The 23,015-nt window shown below is 39.2% G+C and overlaps 1 protein-coding gene across 3 annotated transcripts in view; it reads left to right on the top strand.

Annotated features, from left to right (window-relative positions):
• GFPT1 (glutamine--fructose-6-phosphate transaminase 1) overlaps positions 1–23,015 on the top strand; it is a 55,796-nt gene that overhangs the window by 8,685 nt on the left and 24,096 nt on the right. For 2 of the 3 annotated variants that reach the window (XM_025470275.3, XM_025470294.3), the window contains exons 2-10: positions 5,002–5,109; positions 6,914–7,021; positions 12,556–12,681; positions 14,508–14,566; positions 15,272–15,406; positions 16,865–16,926; positions 18,087–18,166; positions 18,368–18,421; positions 21,600–21,705. In XM_025470275.3, coding sequence (XP_025326060.1) covers positions 5,002–5,109; positions 6,914–7,021; positions 12,556–12,681; positions 14,508–14,566; positions 15,272–15,406; positions 16,865–16,926; positions 18,087–18,166; positions 18,368–18,421; positions 21,600–21,705 — 838 coding nt within the window. The remainder of the gene's footprint in view (positions 1–5,001; positions 5,110–6,913; positions 7,022–12,555; positions 12,682–14,507; positions 14,567–15,271; positions 15,407–16,864; positions 16,927–18,086; positions 18,167–18,367; positions 18,422–21,599; positions 21,706–23,015) is intronic. The other variant, XM_025470286.3, reaches the window with a different exon arrangement.

The raw sequence follows: 23,015 nt of genomic DNA, 5'->3' as shown, positions 1-23,015 counted from the left end.
CCAAGAGTAAACCAAAAAATGACAGTGATGATTATTGATAATAGTAGTGCTTCCTCTCAAGGAAAGGGCAGGTTTTGAATTGGAACATGATATATGATATTTTATTGAATCTAAGGTGCCACTGATTGGGAAATGCACTGTTATTATATACATCACAAAGAAAGAGAATATGAATGTTTTAAAATCCCTGCTGTCAGTGTCTGAAACCCTGAAAAGTATTCAGAAGATGCTTTCAGAATATGATGGGCTAGATGATCTAATTGTATTTACCAGTGACAGTCTTAACACTAATAAGGGACCTATGGATGATATAAAATACATACATACATTGTGTATAATTCTTACTTCCAATTTTTTTTTTGGTGATTTTATTTATTCATGAGACACACACACACACACACACAGAGGCAGAGACACAGGCAGAGGGAGAAGCAGGCTCCACGCAGGGAGCCTGATGCAGGACTTGATCCCAGGACCCTGGGGTCACGCCCTGAGCCAGAGGCAGATGCTCAACCCCTGAGCCCCCGCCAGGTATCCTGCCTCCAATATTAACCTAACTCAATCAAGTCTTTATTTTTTTTTATTTTTATTTTTTATTTATGATAGTCATACAGAGAGAGAGAGAGGCAGAGACACAGGCAGAGGGAGAAGCAGGCTCCATGCACCGGGAGCCTGATGTGGGATTCGATCCCGGGTCTCCAGGATCGCGCCCTGGGCCAAAGGCAAGCGCCAAACCGCTGCGCCACCCAGGGATCCCCAATCAAGTCTTTGGATCTATCTTCCAGTCTCCAGGAAATAGAAGGAATAGAGGAATCAGTACACTATACTGTGTGGAAACAGACACAGCCAGAGGGTGAGACATTCAACAAGAAAATTGGCCACAGCTTGTCAATAAGTAGGTGTCTTGGGAAAAACGGGGCAGCAGGGGAGAGATCATTCTGGATTCGAAGAGACTTTTGTGATATAATGATCAAATGGGAAGTATGATCCTTTATTACATCCTAGAATGAACAATCAGCTGTAAAAGATTTTTTTTATAATAGGGAAATTTTATCTTATTATTTTAGAAGGTTTTATTTATTATTTGAGAGAGAGACCGCAAGAGAGAGCAAGCATGGGGGTGGTGGAGGGGCAGAGGCAGAGGGAGAAGGAGGCCAAGCCCCCCACCCAGCAGGGAGCCCAATGGGGACTCGATCCTAGGACCCTGGGATCATGACCTGGTTAAGTGTACGCTGAAGGCATAAACTTAACTGACAGAGCCACCAGGTGCCCCAGGGAAATTTTAAATATGAACATTGTATTAGGTGGGTGGTGGTAGCATTGTCTTCTTAGGTATAATAATCAGTTTTGCAGAAAAATGTCCTCAAATTTTGTTACTTTGCTTTTATTCTTAATGATACAATTGACTATTAAACAACATGGGGTTGGGAGTGCCTGCCCTCACCCCTCTTCAATGGAAAGTCCGAGTATAACTTTGTACTCCCCGAAAACTTAACTCCTAATAGCCAGCTGTTTACTGGAAAGCTCACCAATGACATAAACCTCACGTTTTGTATGTTACATGCTTTGTATCACATACAGTATTCTTAGAATAAAGTAAACTAGAGAAAAGAAAATGTTATTAGGAAAATCATAGAGAAGAGAAAATATGTTTACAGCACTGTACTGTATTTATTGGAGAAAATCCACACATGAGTGGACCTGTGCGGTTCAAACCTGCATTCAGGGGGCAACTGTACCCTGAAAATAGCAAGGTTTTTCACCAGGTTTCCAATTTTAATTTGGTAGATAGAATGTACACAGGAGACAATCATGAAAATGTTATAACAAAGAAATGAGGCCCAGGAGAGAGGTGCAGTCTGTAGAGCTATTAAGAAAACGTCAGATCCATCTGGAATAGCTTTAAAGCAATCAGAAGAAACTTCGGAAATTAGAGAACATCTAGCTGGTGAGGGCTGTAGATGTCCTCACGTGTCAGGTAGGACATACGTAGCCTTTGTGCTGTCATTGCCCACTTCCTGGTAACACGTGCTGCTGGGCAGCCATGGCTCGCCTTCCCGTTTAGGAAATGGGGCCACTGTACGGTTCTTCTCCGAGTTCCCTGCAGCCGCTGCCCGTTAACCGGGTACTCTGAAACCTATCCTGCCGCCTCTCCGTGAAACCCGTTCATTTTGCAGAGCTGGAAGCTGAGGCAGGGTGGTGTGGTGGAAAGCTTTGGGGGCGTACCTGAGTGACAAGATGCACAGGATTTCTTCAGTGATTGTGAGTTAACAAGATGTTTAGTGTGAATTTTTATTCATTTCTCAAATAGTTACCATTTTAGAAGTTTGTTTGAAGTGGGGCATTAGCTTAGAAGATACTCTTTCACCATGAAATGATACCCCGAAATGATCTCAAGATCCGCATGCTGAGCCAGTGTAAACCAAAGACATTGAAGTTAGAACAGTATTGAGTTCCATGTATTGAAAATCGTGAATTGAAAATTGCATCATCTTTTTAAAAATGTGTTGAATCTATAATTTGTATTAAGGGCAGTTGGTTTTATATCTGCATTTAAATTGATTTTTTTTTAAATTGGCATTTAATCTTTAATTTTCTATGTGTATTACTTTTACCATTAGAGTTACTTTTTTTTTTTTTTTTTTTTTTTTTTTAAGAGAGGGATGACTCAGTGAATTTTCTGATTGGGATTTGGCAACTATGGATTTCCTCTTTAAGATTTCCTAGAGATGGCAAATGGCTCCCAACAGTGTAATGTGTTTCACTGGTTAATAACTTTCAGATGAGCTAGACCGTATCCTCTTTTAGTGGATTATTTAGCTGATGCTCATCACAATGGTAGAAAGTAGGCTAGTTGAGAATCAGTGTTCTTTAGCTCATTTTTATTACTGTATTATTTTGGGAGAAGATTCATATTCTGTGTATTGTCTTTTAATGGTATAATAAAAATACTTACGTGGAACTGGTAGTTTTCTTAGTGCATTTAATCTTAACCAAATGCCAGTGACCTGTGATGAGGGAAAGTGTAGAAGAACTCACTAGTTGGGTTGTTAGTTCACTTCATCTTACAGATACTTTATAAAGGAACAGCAGTAACAGCCATCGTGCCTGTATAACACATGAGAACTTAAAAAATCTTTACAAATGTAAGTTTTTTTTTGTTTTTGTTTTTTTAATTATGAATGTGGGTGTCTGGGTGGCTCAGTTGGTTGGGCAACCAGCTTGGTTTTGGCTCAGGTTGTTATCTCATGGGTCATGGCATCAAGCCCTGCGTGGGGCTCCACTCTCAGTGGGGAGTCTGCTTGAAGATCGTCTCCCACTGTACCTCCCTCCACTCACTCACTCTCTCCTTCAAATAAATAAAATCTTTAAAAAAGTAAAAATATGAATGAAATACAGGATTTCTATAACGTTTGGTCTCATACTGCCTTTTTGGGGAAAGTTGTTAATTTTGTTTTGGATTGTAGTGTAGTGGGGCGGAAGAGCATGATAGTTCATTTGAAAAATTGCTCTGTATCGATCCTGATGGTCATACACATGATAGCTTTTTGTTGGATAGTAACATTGTGGTATTTCTTAAAAGATGTTACTTATTTATGGGAGAAAGACAGGGAGAGAGAGTGAGTGGGTGTTAGGGGGAGAGGGAGAGGGAGAAGCATGCTATCCACTGAGCGGGGAGCCTGTGACCTGAGCCGAAGGCAGACACTTAACTGAGCCACCCAGGTGCCCCACCGTCGTATTTTTGTATGCTGAAATGCTTTAATAGGACGAGCTCTTTACAGAAATAAAGGTATTGCTTCAAATGGAAAGGGACACTAGTTCTTATACCCCACAGAATTAATATCTGTATGAATCAGTGGCATCATAGTGTCACACAGTTGGGAAGAGGAAAGTTCTTTCATAAAAAAGTGACTTGAGGGCAGCCCGGGTGGCTCAGTAGTTTAGCGCTGCCTTTGGCCCGGGGCGTGATCCTGGAGACCCGGGATCGAGTTCCCCCCTCGGGCTCCCTGCATGGAGCCTGCTTCTGCCTCTGCCTGTGTCTCTGCCTCTCTCTATGTCTCTCATGAATAAATAAATACAATCCTAAAAAAATAAAAGTGACTTGAGCTTTCATTTCCTTATATTTTGATCTTCAGTATTTATACATTTAAGCTATATCCACCCTAGCCAAGCATGGTTATGGAAGACTTCAGGTCACTTTCATGCTGCTGTTTTTAAAATGTGGATTTCCTTACTTTTGTTCTACTGCCTATTTGCTTTTCCGGCTCAGTTCACGTTGTACGAGTCATTTTATTCTAGTTTTGCTCTTCCAAGAAAGGGCTTCTTTTTTATGAATTCTCAGTAGGTGTTAACATGTATCATGATAGTTGTTTATCTTTTGGTCGTGTCTGGTGAGCAAATGATTCATTCAACAAATGCTGTTTTCCCTTGAGATGATTATATAAATATTTTAGTCCATTTTCCCCTATTATTAAGTTATTTACGTTGTATTTTTCACATCATTGATACTTATTTATGTTTATTCTTACATGTTATTGATACCATAATCATTGGAAATAAGAAAGATTATTCCATTTGTCTCATTTTTTAGGGCCCATGTGTTGCTTAAAATACTTATTTTGGAAAATGTTTTCCTTTAAACAGTGCTCAATACCTAGGACATAAGTCACAAATTTGTTAATTAATTTTTTTAAATTAGAGTTTACTTGACAGAGTGGCAGCGATGGAAGATATGTGACCAGCCTTATAAGTTTCTTTGCAAAAGCTAAACATTTATTTTGACCTGTTTTCTTCAGTCTTTTATACTAAGGAGAGACACCTCTTTGTAAAAGTTTCACCACCTTTAAGTAATTTGAAGTGAGAATTTTTTTCTTTTTTAAAGATGGCTCTAGTTTCATATTTCTTCACATCTTAGACATAACTATGCAAAGGAGGATTTTGTCATAATTATGTAATTTTGCTGTTAGTCATATTTTTTATTAAATATTTGTTCATTTGCAGGTATATTTGCATACTTAAACTACCATGTTCCTCGTACAAGACGAGAAATCTTGGAGACCCTAATCAAAGGCCTTCAGAGACTGGAGTACAGAGGATATGATTCTGCTGGTATTTCCTTTTCTATTAAAAAAATATAGTTTTTGCATGATTCTTGAGTCTAAATAAAGAGGCTTTTTTGTTTTAGTTAACTAGATTCTTTATTAATGTCTATTCTGTTTTGAGTAAACCTAAAAACAAGAATTTTTGTCTCTTACCATGTTTAAAGGGCTTATTCGTATAATTTCAACAGTATTACCATTTATATTATTTCTTATGGATATCTGCCTTTGTTAAGAATGTTACTGTAAAAAAAGAAATCACCTGGGGCGTTTTCGTGGTGGAACACAGTTCTTAGAGGACTTACTTTATAAATTATCTTTTTTCTTTCCTGTAATTTTTTTTTCTCTAAGGATTCCCTGCAGTTGGCATATATACTTAGCCGAGGTCGTTTACCTTCAATAAATGACGAAGCGACTAAGAATCACTTTTTGCCAATTGCGCTCCGGGCAGCTTCTTCCCCGCTGCGTGGGGGCCTCGCCCGGGCCCCGCATGGGGAGTCCCCCCGGCACAGGAGTCCCCGCGGGCTCCGCAGAGGGAGCAGGAGCTCGGGCCGCGTGGGGTGTGGCAGGCCGGCTGGGCAGGGCAGGGAGCCGCCCTGAACCCCAAGTCCCCGGGCGGTGGCAGGCCCGTGTCCGTGTCCGCAGGTCACAGCGTCTGTTCTCCGTGACTCTCCTCGATTAACAGAAAGTGAACTCCTCAACTCCGTGGTTCTTAAAATTCCCTCCTCCCTTCGCTTCTCTGACAACACGTGTTGTCCTCGTAACATGCTGGTTCCTTTTCTGTCTGCGTTGAGGGCTCCTTTTCTGCCGCCTCTTCCTTAAATATTAACGTCTTTCAAGATTGTTTCCTAGGCCCGTTTTTCTCTCTTTGTATCTTCATGGGTGAGCTCTGACGTCATTCCCCTCCTCCGTGTCGGTGATCAGGACCCACGCGGATTTCTCAGGCCGCAGGCCTGGGTTTCCAACTGCCCCTTAGAAGTTTCTCTCTGGAGAAACCAAGACACCGTAAACTTTGCGTGTCCAGAATTGAACTGAGTACACTCGCCACTCTCTTCTTTCTGCGTTCCTTTATCCAGCCACCATTTCAGCAAGTCCTGCGAGCCTCGGAGGTACCCCGGGCTCAGGCTGCTTTCTCACCTCGCATCCGACACTTCTACCCTCAGTAGCGCTGATCTCTGTCCTCATCACCCCTGTTTGGTTCGGGGCGTCCCCATTTTTGGTTTGCTGTAGCTAGAGCTGCTGACAGCTGCTCCCCTCTTCCGTTTCTCCCCTTCCGTCCGTACTCTGTTTCTCAAAGAGAGTTTCCTAAACATTTTTACCCTGTGCTTTCTTGATTTGAAACTACTCAGTGCTTTTCTAGTACCTTCAGGTAAATTTTTCAAACTCTTGAGGCACTAAAGTAGAGTTTTGAGAAATGTGTTCCCTCATGTTCCTTCCTCCCTCCCCTTCTGAGGTGGGCACCCATCTGCTGCCTCTCTCCATTGTGCTCCAATGGCCACCCAACCTGTGGTACTCTTTTTTTTTTTTTTTTTAATCTGTAGCCCTTTTATTATAACCCAAACCCACACTGTATTTTCATTATTTTGTCCCTATCTTCTGAATAGACTATTAGAAATTTGAGGGCAGAAAATTGAATAGTTTGCATTTTTGTTTCCAGCAGCTGTTGTGGTTCTTGACATATAATAATTTTCAGCGACTGTGAATTGATGAACATATGAATTAATTAGACGAAAGAATAGTTTTTAATTAAAAATCTGCCTCACGATGATAATCTAAGTGTTTGAATCTTGCTTTTCTGCCCCTCGATGATTCAGGTGTGGGAGTTGATGGAGGCAATGACAAGGACTGGGAAGCCAATGCCTGCAAGATCCAGCTCATTAAGAAGAAAGGGAAAGTTAAGGCACTGGATGAAGAAGTTCACAGTAATGTACTTAATTTGGGTTTTGTCCCCTTCCCTTCCCTTCGCTTCCTTCTCCCTTCCCTACCAAATCCCCTTTCTTCCCATAGTTTGACGTCCGTTTTAATATAGTGACATTTAAAGTTCAAAGGAAGGAATAAAGGTAGTTTTGTTAATTGTCTCTATTAGTGTACAATGTACCTTAGCTTCAGAAATGACCCTATTAACTAGGGGAGGAAATTGGTTAGGTACATAGTGTTCACAGCAAGCTCAGTGTCCTAGGATGAAGTAGCCACCATTTCTGAGGAAGGACCTTTCATAGGACGTGAAGGTATTTTTAGTGGTGCCCTCCTTCTGGTGTCTTCACTTGGTTGTCTTCACTTTGGAGCAAACGCCTCCCTTGGATGTATGGTCAGTCTAGATGTTGCCCTTTTCAGTAGATCTGATATAATCAGGTAATTGTCATGTTTTTCCTTCAAGATTTTCTTACTTTGCTCACATACAGTAGTTGTCCAGAGATACGTGCTTCATTAAAGAGGGTACTTGTCAGTATTTAGTTTCATCACACTCTGCTTATACATTTTAATTTGTCACAGGAAACTTAAAAACAAAACAAAAACTTCAAAGTAAATTGACTGAAAAAACATTTGAAAAAAAATTTCCCACAGAGCTCCTGCCTGGGTGGCTCAGTTGGTTAAATGTCCGACTCTTCCTGTCAGCTCAGGTCATGAGATCGAGCCCCCACATCAGGCTCCGTGCTGCACGTGGAGCCTGGTTAAGATCCCCCCCCCCCAAAAAAAAAAAGATTCTCTCTCTCCCTCTGCCCTTCCACCACTGTCTCTCTCTTAAAAAAAAAAAAAAAAAAAAACAACCTTCCACCAACCCCAGGAAACAGTAGATTTTTTATGTATCTGTTTGAATGGATGCCATAGTAATCATGGTAAAGGAGTTCAGGTAACAGAGGAAAATGATGGACTTAATCACTTTTTTTTCACATAAGCCAAGCATTTAGCTTTGTAGTCCTTGCTGAACATACTAGATGAATACTTATATTGCACGTATTGTGGGTAAGATTAGCTTCGGGATGAGGCAGGTCCCCACAGAACTACTTCAACAACTGTAGTGTACACGCTCGGTCTGCTGTGTGTACCACGTCCTGTATACCAGGCTGGTTATAGTAGGTTCCATAGGAGAGAACAGACAAATTGCTTGAGGACTCAGGGGAGAGCTTGGGGTTGGACACCACGGGGAGATTCAGTATAAATAAGGAATGGCTGCTAATTCTGTTTGGGCAGTGAAGGTGAGAAGGGAGGACCTTCTGAGTAGGACAGCGTGGGCAAAGATAAGAATAAGGAAGTCAAATTTGGTGGAATGGTGGGTAGTCCTTTTACTGTGCATTATTGGTAGATGAGTGTGGGAGGCTAGAAGGCAAACTATAACCGGAATCAAGGTCATTGTGTATCAACATATTGAAACATGCCGCCTCCTGAAGGAAAGTCGGGAAGGGAGTGGAGACATGGGAATTTGTAGACGTCGCTGGCAAATTAGTAACTGCTCCATCACTTTGAAGAGGAAGCTGGCGGTGTCTAAATGGGAGGTGCCTATACCCTGTGACCAAGCGCTTCCATAGTTGGGCACATACTTGGAAGAAACTCTGTGGACAAGGAGACCTGACAACAAGATTCATTGCAACAAAATGTAGAAATGACCAGTAAGAGAATGGGAGACTAAGTTGTGTGTGACGTAGTGCGTGATTGTGTGTAGCTTTCGAAAGGACTGTACTGGATCTGGTACTGCATATGGGAACCTGGTTGAGTTGTGAGAACCTAGTGTTGAGTGAAGAAAGGAACCTGCAGAGGGACGGGTAAAGTGTACTACCACTTAAAAAACACAAAAGAGTGCTGTCATTTGTGGATACACGTTAGTGTATTAGATGTTTAAAGACCTAGGTAGGAAAGCTCCCCATCAAGTTGAGAATCCCTGGGGTGGAATGGGTTGAGCCCAGGTCATAAAAGAGGTATTAACTGCATTTCTTACATTTTAGTTTTATTTTTTTAAAGACTTTATTCATTTGTGAGGGAGAGAGCGAGCTAGTGAGCAGGGGGAGGGCAAAGAGAGAGGGAGAAGCAGACTCTCCACTGAGCAAAGCAGGGAGCCTGATGTGGGGCTTGATCCCAGGACCCTGAGATCATGACCTGAGCCGAAGGCAGATGCTTAACCGACTGAGCCACCAGGTGCTCCTACATTTTACATCTTAAAAAAAAATCTGAAGCACAAGTGGTGAGATGTTCACATTTGTTTGCTCCTGGTGTAGGGATTTGGATGTTTGTGGTGTTCGCTTTATTACTCCTAGCAAGTTTCAGCGTTTGACCTGTTGAGACAGAAAGAAGTCATCTCAGAAAAGGCCATTAGTGGGGCAGCCCGAGTGGCTCAGTGGTTTAGTGCTGCCTTCAGCCCAGGGCCTGATCCTGGAGACCCAGGATCGAGTCCCATGTCGGCCTCCCTGCATGGAGCCTGCTTCTCCCTCTGCCTGTGTCTCTGCCTCTCTCTCTCTGTCTCTCATGAATGAATAAATAAATAAAATCTTAAAAAAAAAAAAGAAAAGAAAAGGCCATTAGATTGGTTCTTGGTAACTTCTGACTTTGATAGCAATAGCTGACATGTACTGTTGCTTCCTGTGCCCCAGGCACTCTACTAAGTGCCTCACTAGTTCTTAGTACAACCCACGAAGTAGGTAAAATGATCATCCTCAATTTGCAGATGAGATTGAAACATGGGAGTACTGTCACCGAGGAGTAGGTGCTGTCATTAGATGGTGTCGGCAGTAGGGGCAGTAAAGTTTGGAAGCAAAGGAAGGCTGCTATTTCTTTTCCTTTTTTTTTTTTTTTTTTTAAGATTTTTATTTATTTATTCATGAGAGACACAGAGAAAGAGAGGGGCAGAGACCCAGGCAGAGGCAGAAGCAGGCTCCATGCACCAGGAGCCCGACGTGGGATTCGATCCCGGGTCTCCAGGATCGCGCCCTGGGCCAAAGGCAGGCACCAAACCGCTGCGCCACCCAGGGATCCCCCTTATTAGACTTTAGATAATGTTCTTTTGGCAGCAGTGAAATAAGTATGATAATTACTGTGAGTTTGAATTGGATTCAATTTGTAGACTCTTGTTACTTTCCTCAGTTTTGCTTCCAGCGTGGCCGGGGTGGGGGTGCGGCTGCCTTAATTATAATTAGCCTAACAGAGTAGTCAGGTGTTTTCATTGCTTGCATCAACCTGTTCAGTAGTGATAACCAGTAATCCTTTACTTTTCCGGAGGTTATTTATCAAGTCACCTTAATTATTCAGGACAAGGTTAATCCAGGAAAGAATACATTGATGACTTTATCTGTTGGTTGATTGAGCCACCCAATAAAAATTTGAATAACTGTCCTACTTAGCTTAGTGCTTGGGATTCTACGGTAGTAAGGCAAGCTGCTGCTTTTGTAGAACTTAAATACGGGTAGGAGTCAGGTTGCACATGTCATTAAAGTTATAATAGTACAGCAGAGTATGCCCTGTGGTTTTAATCTCCGGCTCTGGAGTCAGCCAGCCTTAGGTTCACATCCTATCTCTGCTTCCTATTTGTTATGACCTAGGGTAGGTTCTCTGACCTCTTAGAGCCTCAGTTTCCTTATCTATAAAATGGGGACAATAGTACCTACCAGAGCATTATTAAAGATTCAATAACAAAATGAATATTTCTTGAATACTTATTTTATTCCAGCCACTGTGCCAGGCCCTGGTGACACAACAGAGAACAAGACAGGCAAACTCCTTGGCCTGATGGAGCTTACAGTCTACTGAGAGGGCCAGACAGCAAACAAATAGATAACGTTAGGGCGTGTGATCAGTGCTATGACACAAAGGTATATAGAGGTGACATGTAAGCAGAGAACGCGTTATTGTCCGAAGGGGAAATTCTAGGCAGAGGGAACTCCCAAGTGCAAAGACTCTACGTGTGCTTGGCCGGCTTATAGCTGGAAGTCAGTGGGGCTAGAGCAGAGTGAGGGGGAAAGTGGCGGCAGATGAGCTGGAGACCTGACTCAGGACTGGGACATGTAGGGTCTTAAATAAGATGGATTTTACTTCATGTGCCATGTGAAGCCGTTGGAAGATTTTGCATTAGGGGATTGATCTGATTTAATGGAATCTCGTTGGTTGGTGTGCAAAGACTGGAATGTACAGGAGGACAATTGGACATGGGGAGACCAGTTAGGATTCTGCTGAAGTGGTTTAGTGGTTGGTTGCTTGGCTCATTACTGATAGGGATAGAGCCATGAGGAGTCTTAAGTCCCTAGCACCAGGTAAGTTCTCAGTGAATGGTGGCTGCTGTTATTTGCAAAAGCTGTGTTGAGGGCTTTGAGGGGAAATGGGAGAGGTGGGGAGAATGAGAACGTCAAGGCAGTGGAGCCAGATGGTGGAGGGCCTTGTACCCTTAGAAAGGCACTGTGAGAAATGGCTTTATCTTGTGAGAAATTGGCTCTCTGGCTCTATGAGAATTTGAGGATCTTTTTATAAATCCCCCGTGACCAGGTTTAAGATGATTCATATGGGGAGTTAGGGATGCAAACCACTTTTTAAGCAATGGAAATCTGTTCAAGGATTTTAAGTGGTGTTTCTTGATCAGATTTGGGTGTTAGAATGACGTCTGATTAGCCAGTATAAAACCACGAAGACTGTGCTAAAATAAAATGCATGGACTTTCCTCTTTGAGACTTCTGAGCAGTTTGCTCTTCTTAATTTAGACCTAATTCTCATAGGCTTGGTTATCTGTTTCTTTGCCAAATGAATGTTATATTTAGGAAATCAGAAGGGGGGCATTACTAGTAAATACTAGAACTGCCTTTTTTAAATTTATTTTTTATTTTTTTTATTATTCCTTTGGAAAAAGAAGAGATAGCTTATAGGGAAAAGGAATTGTAATAACTGCTTTTCAGGATAAAGGAACATCTGTCTATAACCCCGTACTTTCCTGGTCTATTCTCAAGGACTGTTGTTTATTTTAGAACCTCTCTGTAATTGCAGTTTATATTGTGAGATATGTTTACATTCAGTAGAGACCAAAGAAATTGCAGTCATAAGGCTGTGGCGTTGAGAAAATGAATCTATTTTTACATGGGTAAAGTGGTGCTGATTTTTTTCAAGGCAAAGATTAAATATAGATTAAAAAAAAAAATCAAGTTAACTTTTTTTGTCCACAACCCTTCAGTCTGAAAATCTTCAAGCCTTCCGAAGAAAGAATAGTGCATTAACCACCCATATACTTCATCTGTTTTACCAGTTGTTAGTATTTTGTCACATTTGCTTTATTTCCCTGATTGTTATTGGATTCATTTGCCCTAAATATTTGAGCTGCATTAACTCCTGAATCTTTTAATTACTATTTTGAATATGGCTGATACTCAGTTTCAATAATTGTGTATTCCAGGTGAGTAGCACTGTAATAATTATATTTAAATATAGCTTCTAGCATTATCTCTACAGCATGGTTTAACATTGGAATTTTTCTTATTACGTTCTTCAGAGCAACAAGATATGGATTTGGATATAGAATTTGACGTACACCTTGGAATAGCTCATACCCGTTGGGCGACACATGGAGAACCCAATCCTGTCAATAGCCATCCCCAGCGCTCTGATAAAAATAACGGTATGGACACATTCTACATGCTTTGGAATGATTGAAGATCATTAATGGGAGAAGAATGAAGGCCCTTATGTTACTGTTATTTAAAATTTTTTTTTTAATCTGGAAAGTTTTAAACATATTCACAACTAGAGAGGCTGTAGAACTAGATGTGTCTGTCACCCAGCTTTAACACTGGTTAGTACACAGCTCTATTTCTTTATACCCCTCCACCCAGATTATTTTGGAAGCTTTCCCTTTCTCTCCTTTTCTTTCCCAGATTATTGTGGTGTTTGTCCTGTAGAGTTTCCTACAGTCTAGATCCTGCTAATTGTATACATCCCATGGTGTTATTTAACATGTTTCTCGGGCAGCCTGGGTGGCTCAGTAGTTTAGCACTGCCTTCGGCCCAGGGCATGACCCTGGGGACCCAGGATCGAGTCCTGTGTCGGGCTCCCCGCATGGAGCCTGCTTCTCCCTCTGCCTGGGTCTCTGCCTCTCTCTCTGTGTGTCTCATGAATAAAGAAAATCTTTAAAAAAAAAAAAAATAACATGTTTCTCTGTCCCTTCTATTTGCTATAAATTGTTGTGGTATTGATTTACATCTGGAGATATATGATGTTTGGGCATTTTTCTTTTTGTATTATTAGTGGCCATAGATGATCATTGCCAGCATTATTTCCTTAGGGTTTTGTAAAGTGGTGATAGTCAAATGTTCTCATTCCTTTTTTACTTATCTGACATACTTCTATAAAGAGAAACATCTCCGTATCTAACTACTTAGTTACTTAGACTTATAGATTATATATAGAAAAGATGGGATAAATGTGTTTTTTTTTCCAGTTTATTTACCGTTTTTCAAAACTGAAGTGGTTCTAATGTTCTAAGATGAATGAGTTTCTTTTATTATTATTATAAACTCATGGATCTAAAATACTGTATTTATATTTTTCAAAGTTATTTAATCAAAAAAGATGAAAATTATCCACTACACATATATTTGATCTTGTAATACTGTTTTAACATTAATTTATCTGACTTTTTTTTTTTTTGGTAAAGATTTTATTTATTTATTCATGAGAGACAGAGAGAGAGAGAGAGAGAGAGAGAGGCAGAGACACAGGCGGGGTGGGGGTGGGGGGGGCAGAGACACAGGCAGAGGGAGAAGCAGGCTCCATGCAAGGAGCCCGACGTGGGACTCAATCCTAGGTCTCCAAGATCAGGCCCTGGGCTGAAGGCAGCGCTTAACCGCTGAGCCACCCGGGCTGCCCAATTTATCTGACATTTAAAGAATTGTCTGGACCTCACCTAAGTAAATTTCACTGTAGATCTGAATAACTGATTTTTCTTATTCTTTTAACTTCAGTTCTTAAACTCAGTGTAAATCAGATCATTGTTTTAGTTTGAAAGTCTTTCACTTTAAACTTAGGAAGAAATTTTTCATGCATAAAAATGAATGAATGAAGAAGTGAGAACAGTAGTTCTATAATTCAGCCTTCTTGTTTTGCAAATGAAGAAACAGGCTCAGGAAATTTGTCCCTTTCATATGATGACGTTGAGTTAGTAGTTCAGCCACAAATGAAATTGTTAACCTCTAGATCCCAGTTTATTATATTTCCCCTCTATCCACTTCCCCAGTGCTGTGTGCTTCCACTAACCCACATAAATGAGTCTATTGATCTACCTGAGGATAATCCAATAATGAAAAGTAAAAGATACTTGATTACTCTTAGAATTACAGCATGTGACAAATTTTTTGACTTGAGAAAAATCTGACCGTTCTTATTGGCTATTTTATAGTGTTTACCAGACCTATAATTTTTGTCATCAATACTTTTTATTTCTTTCAGAGTTTATTGTTATTCACAATGGAATTATCACCAACTACAAAGACTTGAAAAAGTTTTTGGTAAGTGATCCACAAAGACACCAGGCTTTGAGAAATTTCTAATGAAAGCAGTTAGGCGGCTTGTACAGCACCATCTATGTATGATCAAGTAATTCTTGAGATGATTACAAGGGTAATATGTAATATAATATATTATAAAATTTGAAGTTTTATTTCATTTTAATCAGTTTAAATTTTATTTTTTAAATTAAAAACTTTTTTAAAGATTTTATTTTTAAGTAATCTCTGTAGCCAAGGTGAGGCTCAGACTAAGAACCCTGAGAACAAGAGCTGCATGCTCTACTGACTGAGCCAGCCCCATGCCCCCTAATCAGTGTAAATTTAAATAGCCACATACAGCTAATGACTGTTGTAATGGATGGTGCAATTTCATTATCCAATAAAGAATCCTATTTATTATGGAATTCTTATTTGGTGACTGTTGCTTATTATACTTTATTTATTTGAAATGTCCTTAATTTGTATGTGACATGTATATAGACTTATATAATTAAAAGTGTATATTTAGTTACACAAAATAACCTCACTATTTTGGGCTCACTTATTTAGATGGTGACTTTAATTTTGAACAATTGGTAAGGGGTATGGTATTGAAAAAATATTAGAAATTGGTTAGTGAAATTTTTGAGGAAAAAAAATTCTATAGGAAAGACTTGGATGACTATTTCATTAAATGAGTCAGTTTGTTTCCCTTTCTAATTTCAGGAAAGCAAAGGCTATGACTTTGAATCTGAAACAGACACAGAGACAATTGCCAAGCTTGTTAAGTACATGTATGACAATCGGGAAAGTCAAGATATCAGTTTCACTACCTTGGTGGAGAGAGTTATCCAGCAATTGGTAATAAACCACACCTTTAAAGATAATTATTGCTGATGTTAATCAGTTTATGTTAATCATAAACTCTTAGAATTAAGATAAGCAGAAACTATGCTGATTTAAATATTTTTGGCTTTTATTTCATATATGTATATGTGTGTGTGTGTGTGTGTGTGTGTATATAAAAATACTCGGCTTGAATAATTTTGAGAGACTCTGACTAGTTGACCCCCTCCCTTCCCTACACTTAAAATTCTTCTTCTTTCACTCTAGCTTAGTGTCACGGGAATTAAAAATAATCTGAAATCAAAGAGTTCTCCAAAAACTATGGGCATGCACACACACAAACCCATACATACCACACACAAACGCACTCATGAGACACAGGTTCATCATCACTTTCTTGCTTCCTACTCACGTATTCTCTTCAGTTGGTCAGTTAGCATGAGGATCGCTTCGGTAAAATGCACACTCTATTCTGGGATAATGTCTGCATGTCTCTGAGCCAAAATAGCCAACTCTTTATTTTTCCTTATGGGGACTTTTCCTTGGCCTTGTTACACTGTAAAAAAGTATTTCCCAGCCCAAGAAAAAAAATGTCATTCTTTCTGATCCCATCGCAGTTGCCCTGGCTAAAGTTCAAAGATACCAAGATCCACAGAAGTCCAAATGCATGGTGATTTCTGCCCTCATCCCCATTCATAACTCTAGCTTTCTTATTTAAAAGCCCTTCACCTCTTTCTGAAGGTCTAACCCTCACCTCCTCCCTCTACCCAAATCTTAGATGTCTGCAGCAAAAGGAGGAGTCAGAAAGATGGAGAAAATAGAGGCCTCTTCCTTCCCGTTAGGGTAGAGTACTGTGCCTTTCCAGCCTTTTCCTTTTTTCTACTCCTTATGAAACCCAGTTTGTGTTCTGTGGTGGTCCCCTACCTCTCCTACCTCCTCCTGTTCCTCTTGTACTCACTCTTGATTTCCTTAGGCCCGGTCCCTAAGGAGGTTGTGTTGAGGAGATGTTAATGGTACACCTGTTAACAGTGGTGGTTGTGTATATTTTTATCTTCCGTGTCAAGGTCAACAAGCATGGAAGTTAGCAAGGTGTAAAATCACTGGACCAGAGAATGGATTTTGGATAATGAGTTTGGAATCTTTTCTAATTCTCTCCTCCTTGCATTCTAATGCACAGTATGAGAGATAGGATGTATCTATTGAGGAATGTATACAAAAGTGCTTTAAAATAGTTTATTTTGGAGCTATTGTCTAGTGAGTGTATTTCAAGAGTGGGCTTGGTTAAAAAGTGTGTCTTGGATACACCAAAGCTCAGGAATAAGTGTCTGCCTATATTTTAGGCTTATTTATAACTTGCAAAAGAGCAGCACGTGAACAAAGAATTTCTATGCTGAAGCCAATGTGTTTTAGGCATTTCACATTTAATAATTGATCATAATAAATATTGCTAATGCATTCTTTTTCCCTCTGTAGGAAGGTGCTTTTGCACTGGTATTTAAAAGTGTTCATTTTCCTGGCCAAGCAGTTGGCACAAGGTACGTACAAATTTAATAATGACTAATAATTATGTGTATTTTGAAACATTTGAATTATAAATGTGTTGTTTGTACACAGTGATTACCCTTAACTGTAAAGACTTGCCCTTTCCTGGAGACACCATGTGAATATATTTTTTTTCACATGTTCCTCCTTGTCCATTTCTCACCACTCTTCCATTTAACAGAATCCTTTAATAAAGCAAGTATATTTTGGCATTTGTAACCGGCCTTTGTACTGGGACACCATGCTTACTTTGTGAATTTGGATATTGAGTATTCTCTAGTTTTAGGCCCCAAACATTAACTTGCTCCATATTTTTGGGAAGTATATATTCTAAACAGATTCCTAGATAATTGTACCATCGCTGCTTTTGCTAAGATCATGACGTCATTTTTAGAACAGTGAGAAGCCCTAATATTTGGCAGGAGAGAGCTATTTTTAATAGGAAGGCAAGATGACTAAGGAGAAAGTGCTAAACATTCATGTATCAGAATTCTGTGTGCAGTGGAATGAAAGGTTCCATTTGACATTTTAAAAAGGAGAAACATTTCAGATACACTGTTTTTAGAACATGCATTGGCAAACTTTTCTGTGAAGGGCGAGAGAGTAAATATTTTAGCCTTTCTGGGCCATATGGCCTCCGTAGCACCACAGTTCTGCTGTTGTACTGCGAAAGCAGCCGCAGAGAATAGGTAAAAGAAAGAGCATGGCTGTGTTCCAGGTTCCAGTAAAACTCTTGTGTACAAAAGTAGACAAACCTGACCTCGGGGTCTATAGTCTGCTGCCCTCTGTCACTGAGTATTTTTTTTTTTTTAAGATTTTATTTATTTATTCATGAGAGACACAGAGAAAGAGAGAGACAGAGACACAGGCAGAGGGAGAAGCAGGCTCCATGCACTGGGAGCCCGATGTGGGACTCGATCCCGGGACTCCAGGATCACACCCTGGGCCATAGGCAGGCGCTAAACCGCTGAGCCACCCGGGGATCTCATCACTGAGTATTTTTTAAAAATTCTCTTTATGTTATTCTTCTGTTATACCTGAAGCCAAAGCTTAGAGGGAGAATTTGAACATTATTTGAAGAGTGTTGGCTCATTAAAATGCCTGTCAGTGCGTTATTTATGAAAATGGCTTAATTCTAATTTTGTGCTAACAGACGAGGCAGCCCTCTTTTGATTGGTGTACGAAGTGAACATAAACTCTCTACTGATCACATTCCGATACTCTACAGAACAGGTAAAAACTGTCCCTACGTCCTGCTATGAGGAAACTGTATAAAGTGCAGTAGATTTAAAGAATTGTGTTCATTAAATTGAAATAAATGCCTCTTTGGTCAGATCCACACATATGTGTATATATAGTTCTGTCTAGACATGAAAAGGATTTGTTGTTGTGATTCTTTGACAAGGAGAATTTTTTTCTGTTGTATATCCTTAGCTAGGACTCAGATTGGATCAAAATTCACACGGTGGGGATCACAGGGAGAAAGAGGTGGGAAATGCACTCTGCATGGATGGGGAGGAGTCTTATCCTCTTTTGTTCATTCTTTACTAATTCTTTGTTCTTGGAGTGAGTGAATGTGCTGGGCCTCTAAAAATGCTTTTTTATGGGGAAACATATTTTGACATTTTTCTAATTTGCAGAGTATATTTTGTCTGTCTGCTTTTGGCATTTAGAAAACCGCTTTTAATTTGTTTCTTTGAAATTTCTGAGATTTGAAATCATGAAGTTTTTTTGTCTTAAATAAGAATAATGTAAGATATATTATAAATAAGATGCTTAGACTGGGAACAGAACACTGCGTGCTAGGCTATTGTAGATTGAATTCACTGATAGTTATTTAATTTATCCTAACTTTTTACTAGATTATGTTTAAATGGTCTTTATTTTATGCATGACATTTTACTTTTAGATTTACATTCAACATTCTGATTGCCTTGTTTCAAATTGGAGTCTTTTTTTTTATTGTTTGAAGCTTATTTTTCTTTATAGGACTTTCAGTCATACAAATTCTGGATCATTTTATTGATATAATTAGACAGAAAACAAATGGCATGCCCTTCTCATTTACTTATTATTAAAAGCTTCCCAAGTGAAAGATAGGGAGTGGTAAATTCAGGAACTTGAAACCCATATTATTAATGTACAATTCTTGGTTTCTTGAAAAAAAAAATTAGCGAAAGACTAAACCTGTTCATTTTTAGATAGTGGCTGCTTTAGCTCCTTTATCTAAAGCAGAGTTCCTTAAGTAGCCTTCAGTCATGAAGTGTTAGCTTTTCTTCTTACTTCCTCCTGCCTATCCTTCCCTTTTCAGAAGAGAAATTCGTTTACCAGTGAGAGTACAGAATTTTGGAGCCAGAGTCCCAGATTTCTGTTTATAATCCTGCTCATGTATACATTACCTTTATGGTACCTTGTACAGTTTCTTAGACTGCTTTTAGGAAAAAAAAAAAAAAGGAAGAACATTGGCCTAAGGTCTTAAGAAGTTTGAAGAAAACCTTTAACGTGAGACATCTTTTTAAGATCGTGAATTATGGGATCCCTGGGTGGCGCAGCGGTTTGGCGCCTGCCTTTGGCCCAGGGCGCGATCCTGGAGACCCGAGATCGAATCCCACGTCGGGCTCCCGGTGCATGGAGCCCGCTTCTCCCTCTGCCTGTGTCTCTGCCTCTCTCTCTCTCTCTCTCTCTGTATGACTATCATAAATAAAATTAAAAAAAAAAAAAAAAGATCGTGAATTATGTTTTAGTAACCTTTATTTCTCTAGCTCCTAATAGGTAGATAATGTGTGACTCTGCAAAGTTTAGTTGGAAAAGTTGAGCCTCTTATTGACGAGGCTGTGTAAAGGGGAGAATATGGGACTGGCTTTTGGATTTTGCTATTTTCTCCAGGTCTAACTGCTTACAGAATAAAAGGGGGTGGTAATAATTGTGTTCCACTCAAATCAGATGAGATAATCAACGTATGGCAGAACTTTTTATAGAGTCTAAGAGTCATGGTATAGGTATCAGGTGGTAATGTTCTTTTCATTTAAATAGGCAGTGGTAGCTTAAATCCTTTTAAATGTTATAATTAAATATACCTTGTTACTTGAAGAATAAACATTTGGAGGAGGAATTTAGTGAAACTTGACAATGTGAGGACATTTTATAACCTAAGGCTGGTTGTATTTGTTTTGAAAATATAGATGCTAGGCTATCCTTCTACATATTTTTTAATTCACTTTTTTTACATCAGTAAAATTCACTGTTTCTGATGTGCAGTTTCATGAGTTTTGTCAAATGCACACCGTTGTATAACCACCACAATCAGAGTACAGGACAATTCCATCCCCCTAAAAGTTCCCTGCAGGGATAGCTTTGTAGCCAGCCCTTGTTCCCAGTCCCAGGCCTTGGCAAACACTGATCAACACGTTTAATCTTTCTGTAGTGTTACTTTTTCTGGGATGTCATCTTATACATGTTTTTTAAAGTGTGGTATCTTTTTTTGCTGTTGAACTTGGATGGAAAGAACTGTTCTATTTTCATGTCTAAAACACATCAGATTAGCACGGATTATGGAGAACTTTGGATGTACTTTACAGACATGCATTTTAGAGGCTAGATACAATATGAGTTTTTACAAGTGTATTTATAGTATCCTCTGGCCTTGTGACCATAGTTATAAGGTCTACTCTGTCCTAATCTCAGAAAAAGGTGCTGCTTTTGTCTCTGACATTTAAATAATCTTCAATTAATGGTTTTCCCCCCTCTATTTGTCTAATTTGCCAAACTTCATTTTGCTTTTCAGTTTTGACTTTTGTTGTGAATGAGCAAAAAGGAAAAAAAATACTTCATTCGTGACTTGACAAATTAAGTAGAGATGTCAGAATTCTCAAGTTCTAAAGGATTAAAAGGGATTAAAGGATATTATTGCAGAAGGACTTTTATCCTGACTTAAAAGAAATATAAGAAAACTCAATTTTAAGAAAGAAGAGGTCCTAGGTGTATATTTCCAGTCCTTAGTAGCAATTGCCACATATGGTATACCATGGTCAGGGAGTTTTAAGTATCTTTGTTTTGTTTTGTAATCAGAATTAGTGTAGGCTACACCTTGATTTGTTGTACTGACTTACTGTTAAAATCTAGGGCAAAGTTTTGTTATGAGATAATAAAAGTTAATATGCCAGTATTATTAATTAATAATTATGCCAGTATTATTCATTTTAATAATTAAAATGGCATAAAATATGCCATTTTATTCATTGTACAGTTTTGAATTTTTAATGTAATTTTTATAAGTTTAGTTACACAGATGTATGTATTCTATCATGTTTTGTATGAAGTTAAGTGAAGATTAGGTTTACATACTTTTGATTTAAAAAAAGTTAGTGCAATTAGTGAATTATTTACCTTTTACCAGGAAAATAAATAATCATATTTTAAAAATGTGTAATGCAGCACTATTACTGCCACGCTCTCTTTGATAGTTGCTGTTTCACTCTACACCTTTGTCTCTTGTTCTTGTTGGCTTATTGCATGGAAATAAGGTGATCTACCTAGCTTTTTAAAGTTGCTGGAATTATTTTGCGTTGCTATGATTTTTTGTTGATTTTGTAGAAAATTATGTATATTTATATATTGGCTATGGTTTTCTACATGTTTGTTGATTTGTGTTAACTCTGTGCTCTAGGCAAGGACAAGAAAGGAAGCTGCAATCTCTCTCGTGTGGACAGCACAACTTGCCTTTTCCCTGTTGAAGAAAAGGCAGTGGAGTATTACTTTGCTTCTGATGCAAGGTGAGCTTCCTTCACTGATTCAGAGAAAACCAAAAGGCAGTTTGTAGTAGCTAGGCATGCTATGTGTGAGAATATATCAGTTAGGGAAAATGTGTCTTTTTGGAGATGGGGTTCTAAAAATACTTTTTCTCCCAATTCAAAGCATTAGATCAATTTACCAAGAAGAGAACAGTCCTTGAGACTTGTGCCTGCATATTTACTCTGAGCTCTTGTATTATTTTTCCTCTTCTTTCTGGAGCATTACCCAGGTTTTATAGGGAGGAGAGATTTTTAGATTGGAGAATAGAATGGCTTAGCGTCCCACCAATTCCAGTATGGTTGCTAAACCATTGTAGTTTTTGTCTAATAAGGACACTTGCCTTTTTAATTCAGAAGTAATTTACAGCATAATCGCTTTTATAAAAGAAATAGTACTAGACCAGGACATTTTGAGTGAAAAATACCCTGAGATGCTTAGATGCATTTATAAATGGAATACTAACAGTGATGATGATAAAGTGGATCACTCAGGTTGCCAACAGGTATTTGAGTCATTCGTTGTGCCTGAAAGCGAGGGGATCTGAAGATGAGAAAGTGTCGTAGTTTAGGACTTCCGGGAATGCATCATCTCAGTGAGAGAATAAGCTTCACTGTTTCCTAATTTTTGCAGGAGTGTAGTCAGTGCTAGGATGCATCATTGTTGTCATTAAGTAGGTTTGTTACAGAATTTATAGTCATGATTTTAATAAACTGGAAATTGCAGAAGCTTTCCATCCTTTTGTCATTCATTCATTCATACATATTGCACATTCTGAGCAAAGCTATGTGCTAGGCTTAAGAGACAATGATCAGTAAAAATAAAAATATACTTGTCCGAGGGGGGGCCTGGCTGGCTCAGTCTGGGGAGCCTGTGACTCTTGATCTTAGGGTTGTGAGTTTGACCCCCATGTTGGGGGTGGAGATTACGCCAAAAAAAATTTAATATGTATATAATAATAAAATATACTTCTGTGTGTATACACACACACACACACACACACTTGTCCCTGAGGAGCTTTTTCTTAATAAAGAAGACACAAGTCTAGAATTCCAGTTGCAACGAGAGCTACAGAATGTCTGTGGCAGGGTGACTTACCCTCCTATGGGTAAATTTCTTTAAGGGAGTGACACTTATCTCTCCCTTGGTAAGTTGTTAGGAGTTAATTAGGTGAAGAGTTAGAGGGGAGAACGTTCATTTTCTTGGTATGAGTGTGGCTGGAATGAAGAGAGGAAGTTTGGTGGGAGATGAAGCTAGAGAAGGAGGTGGGGTCATGGTAAGATGTTTTGTTGTT

This window comes from Canis lupus, chromosome 10 (genome assembly GCF_003254725.2).
Source record: "Canis lupus dingo isolate Sandy chromosome 10, ASM325472v2, whole genome shotgun sequence".
In the NCBI taxonomy this organism is placed as follows: domain Eukaryota; kingdom Metazoa; phylum Chordata; class Mammalia; order Carnivora; family Canidae; genus Canis; species Canis lupus.
The sequence above is the reverse complement of the archived record's forward strand: the minus strand, read 5'-3'. Positions and strand labels throughout refer to the sequence as shown.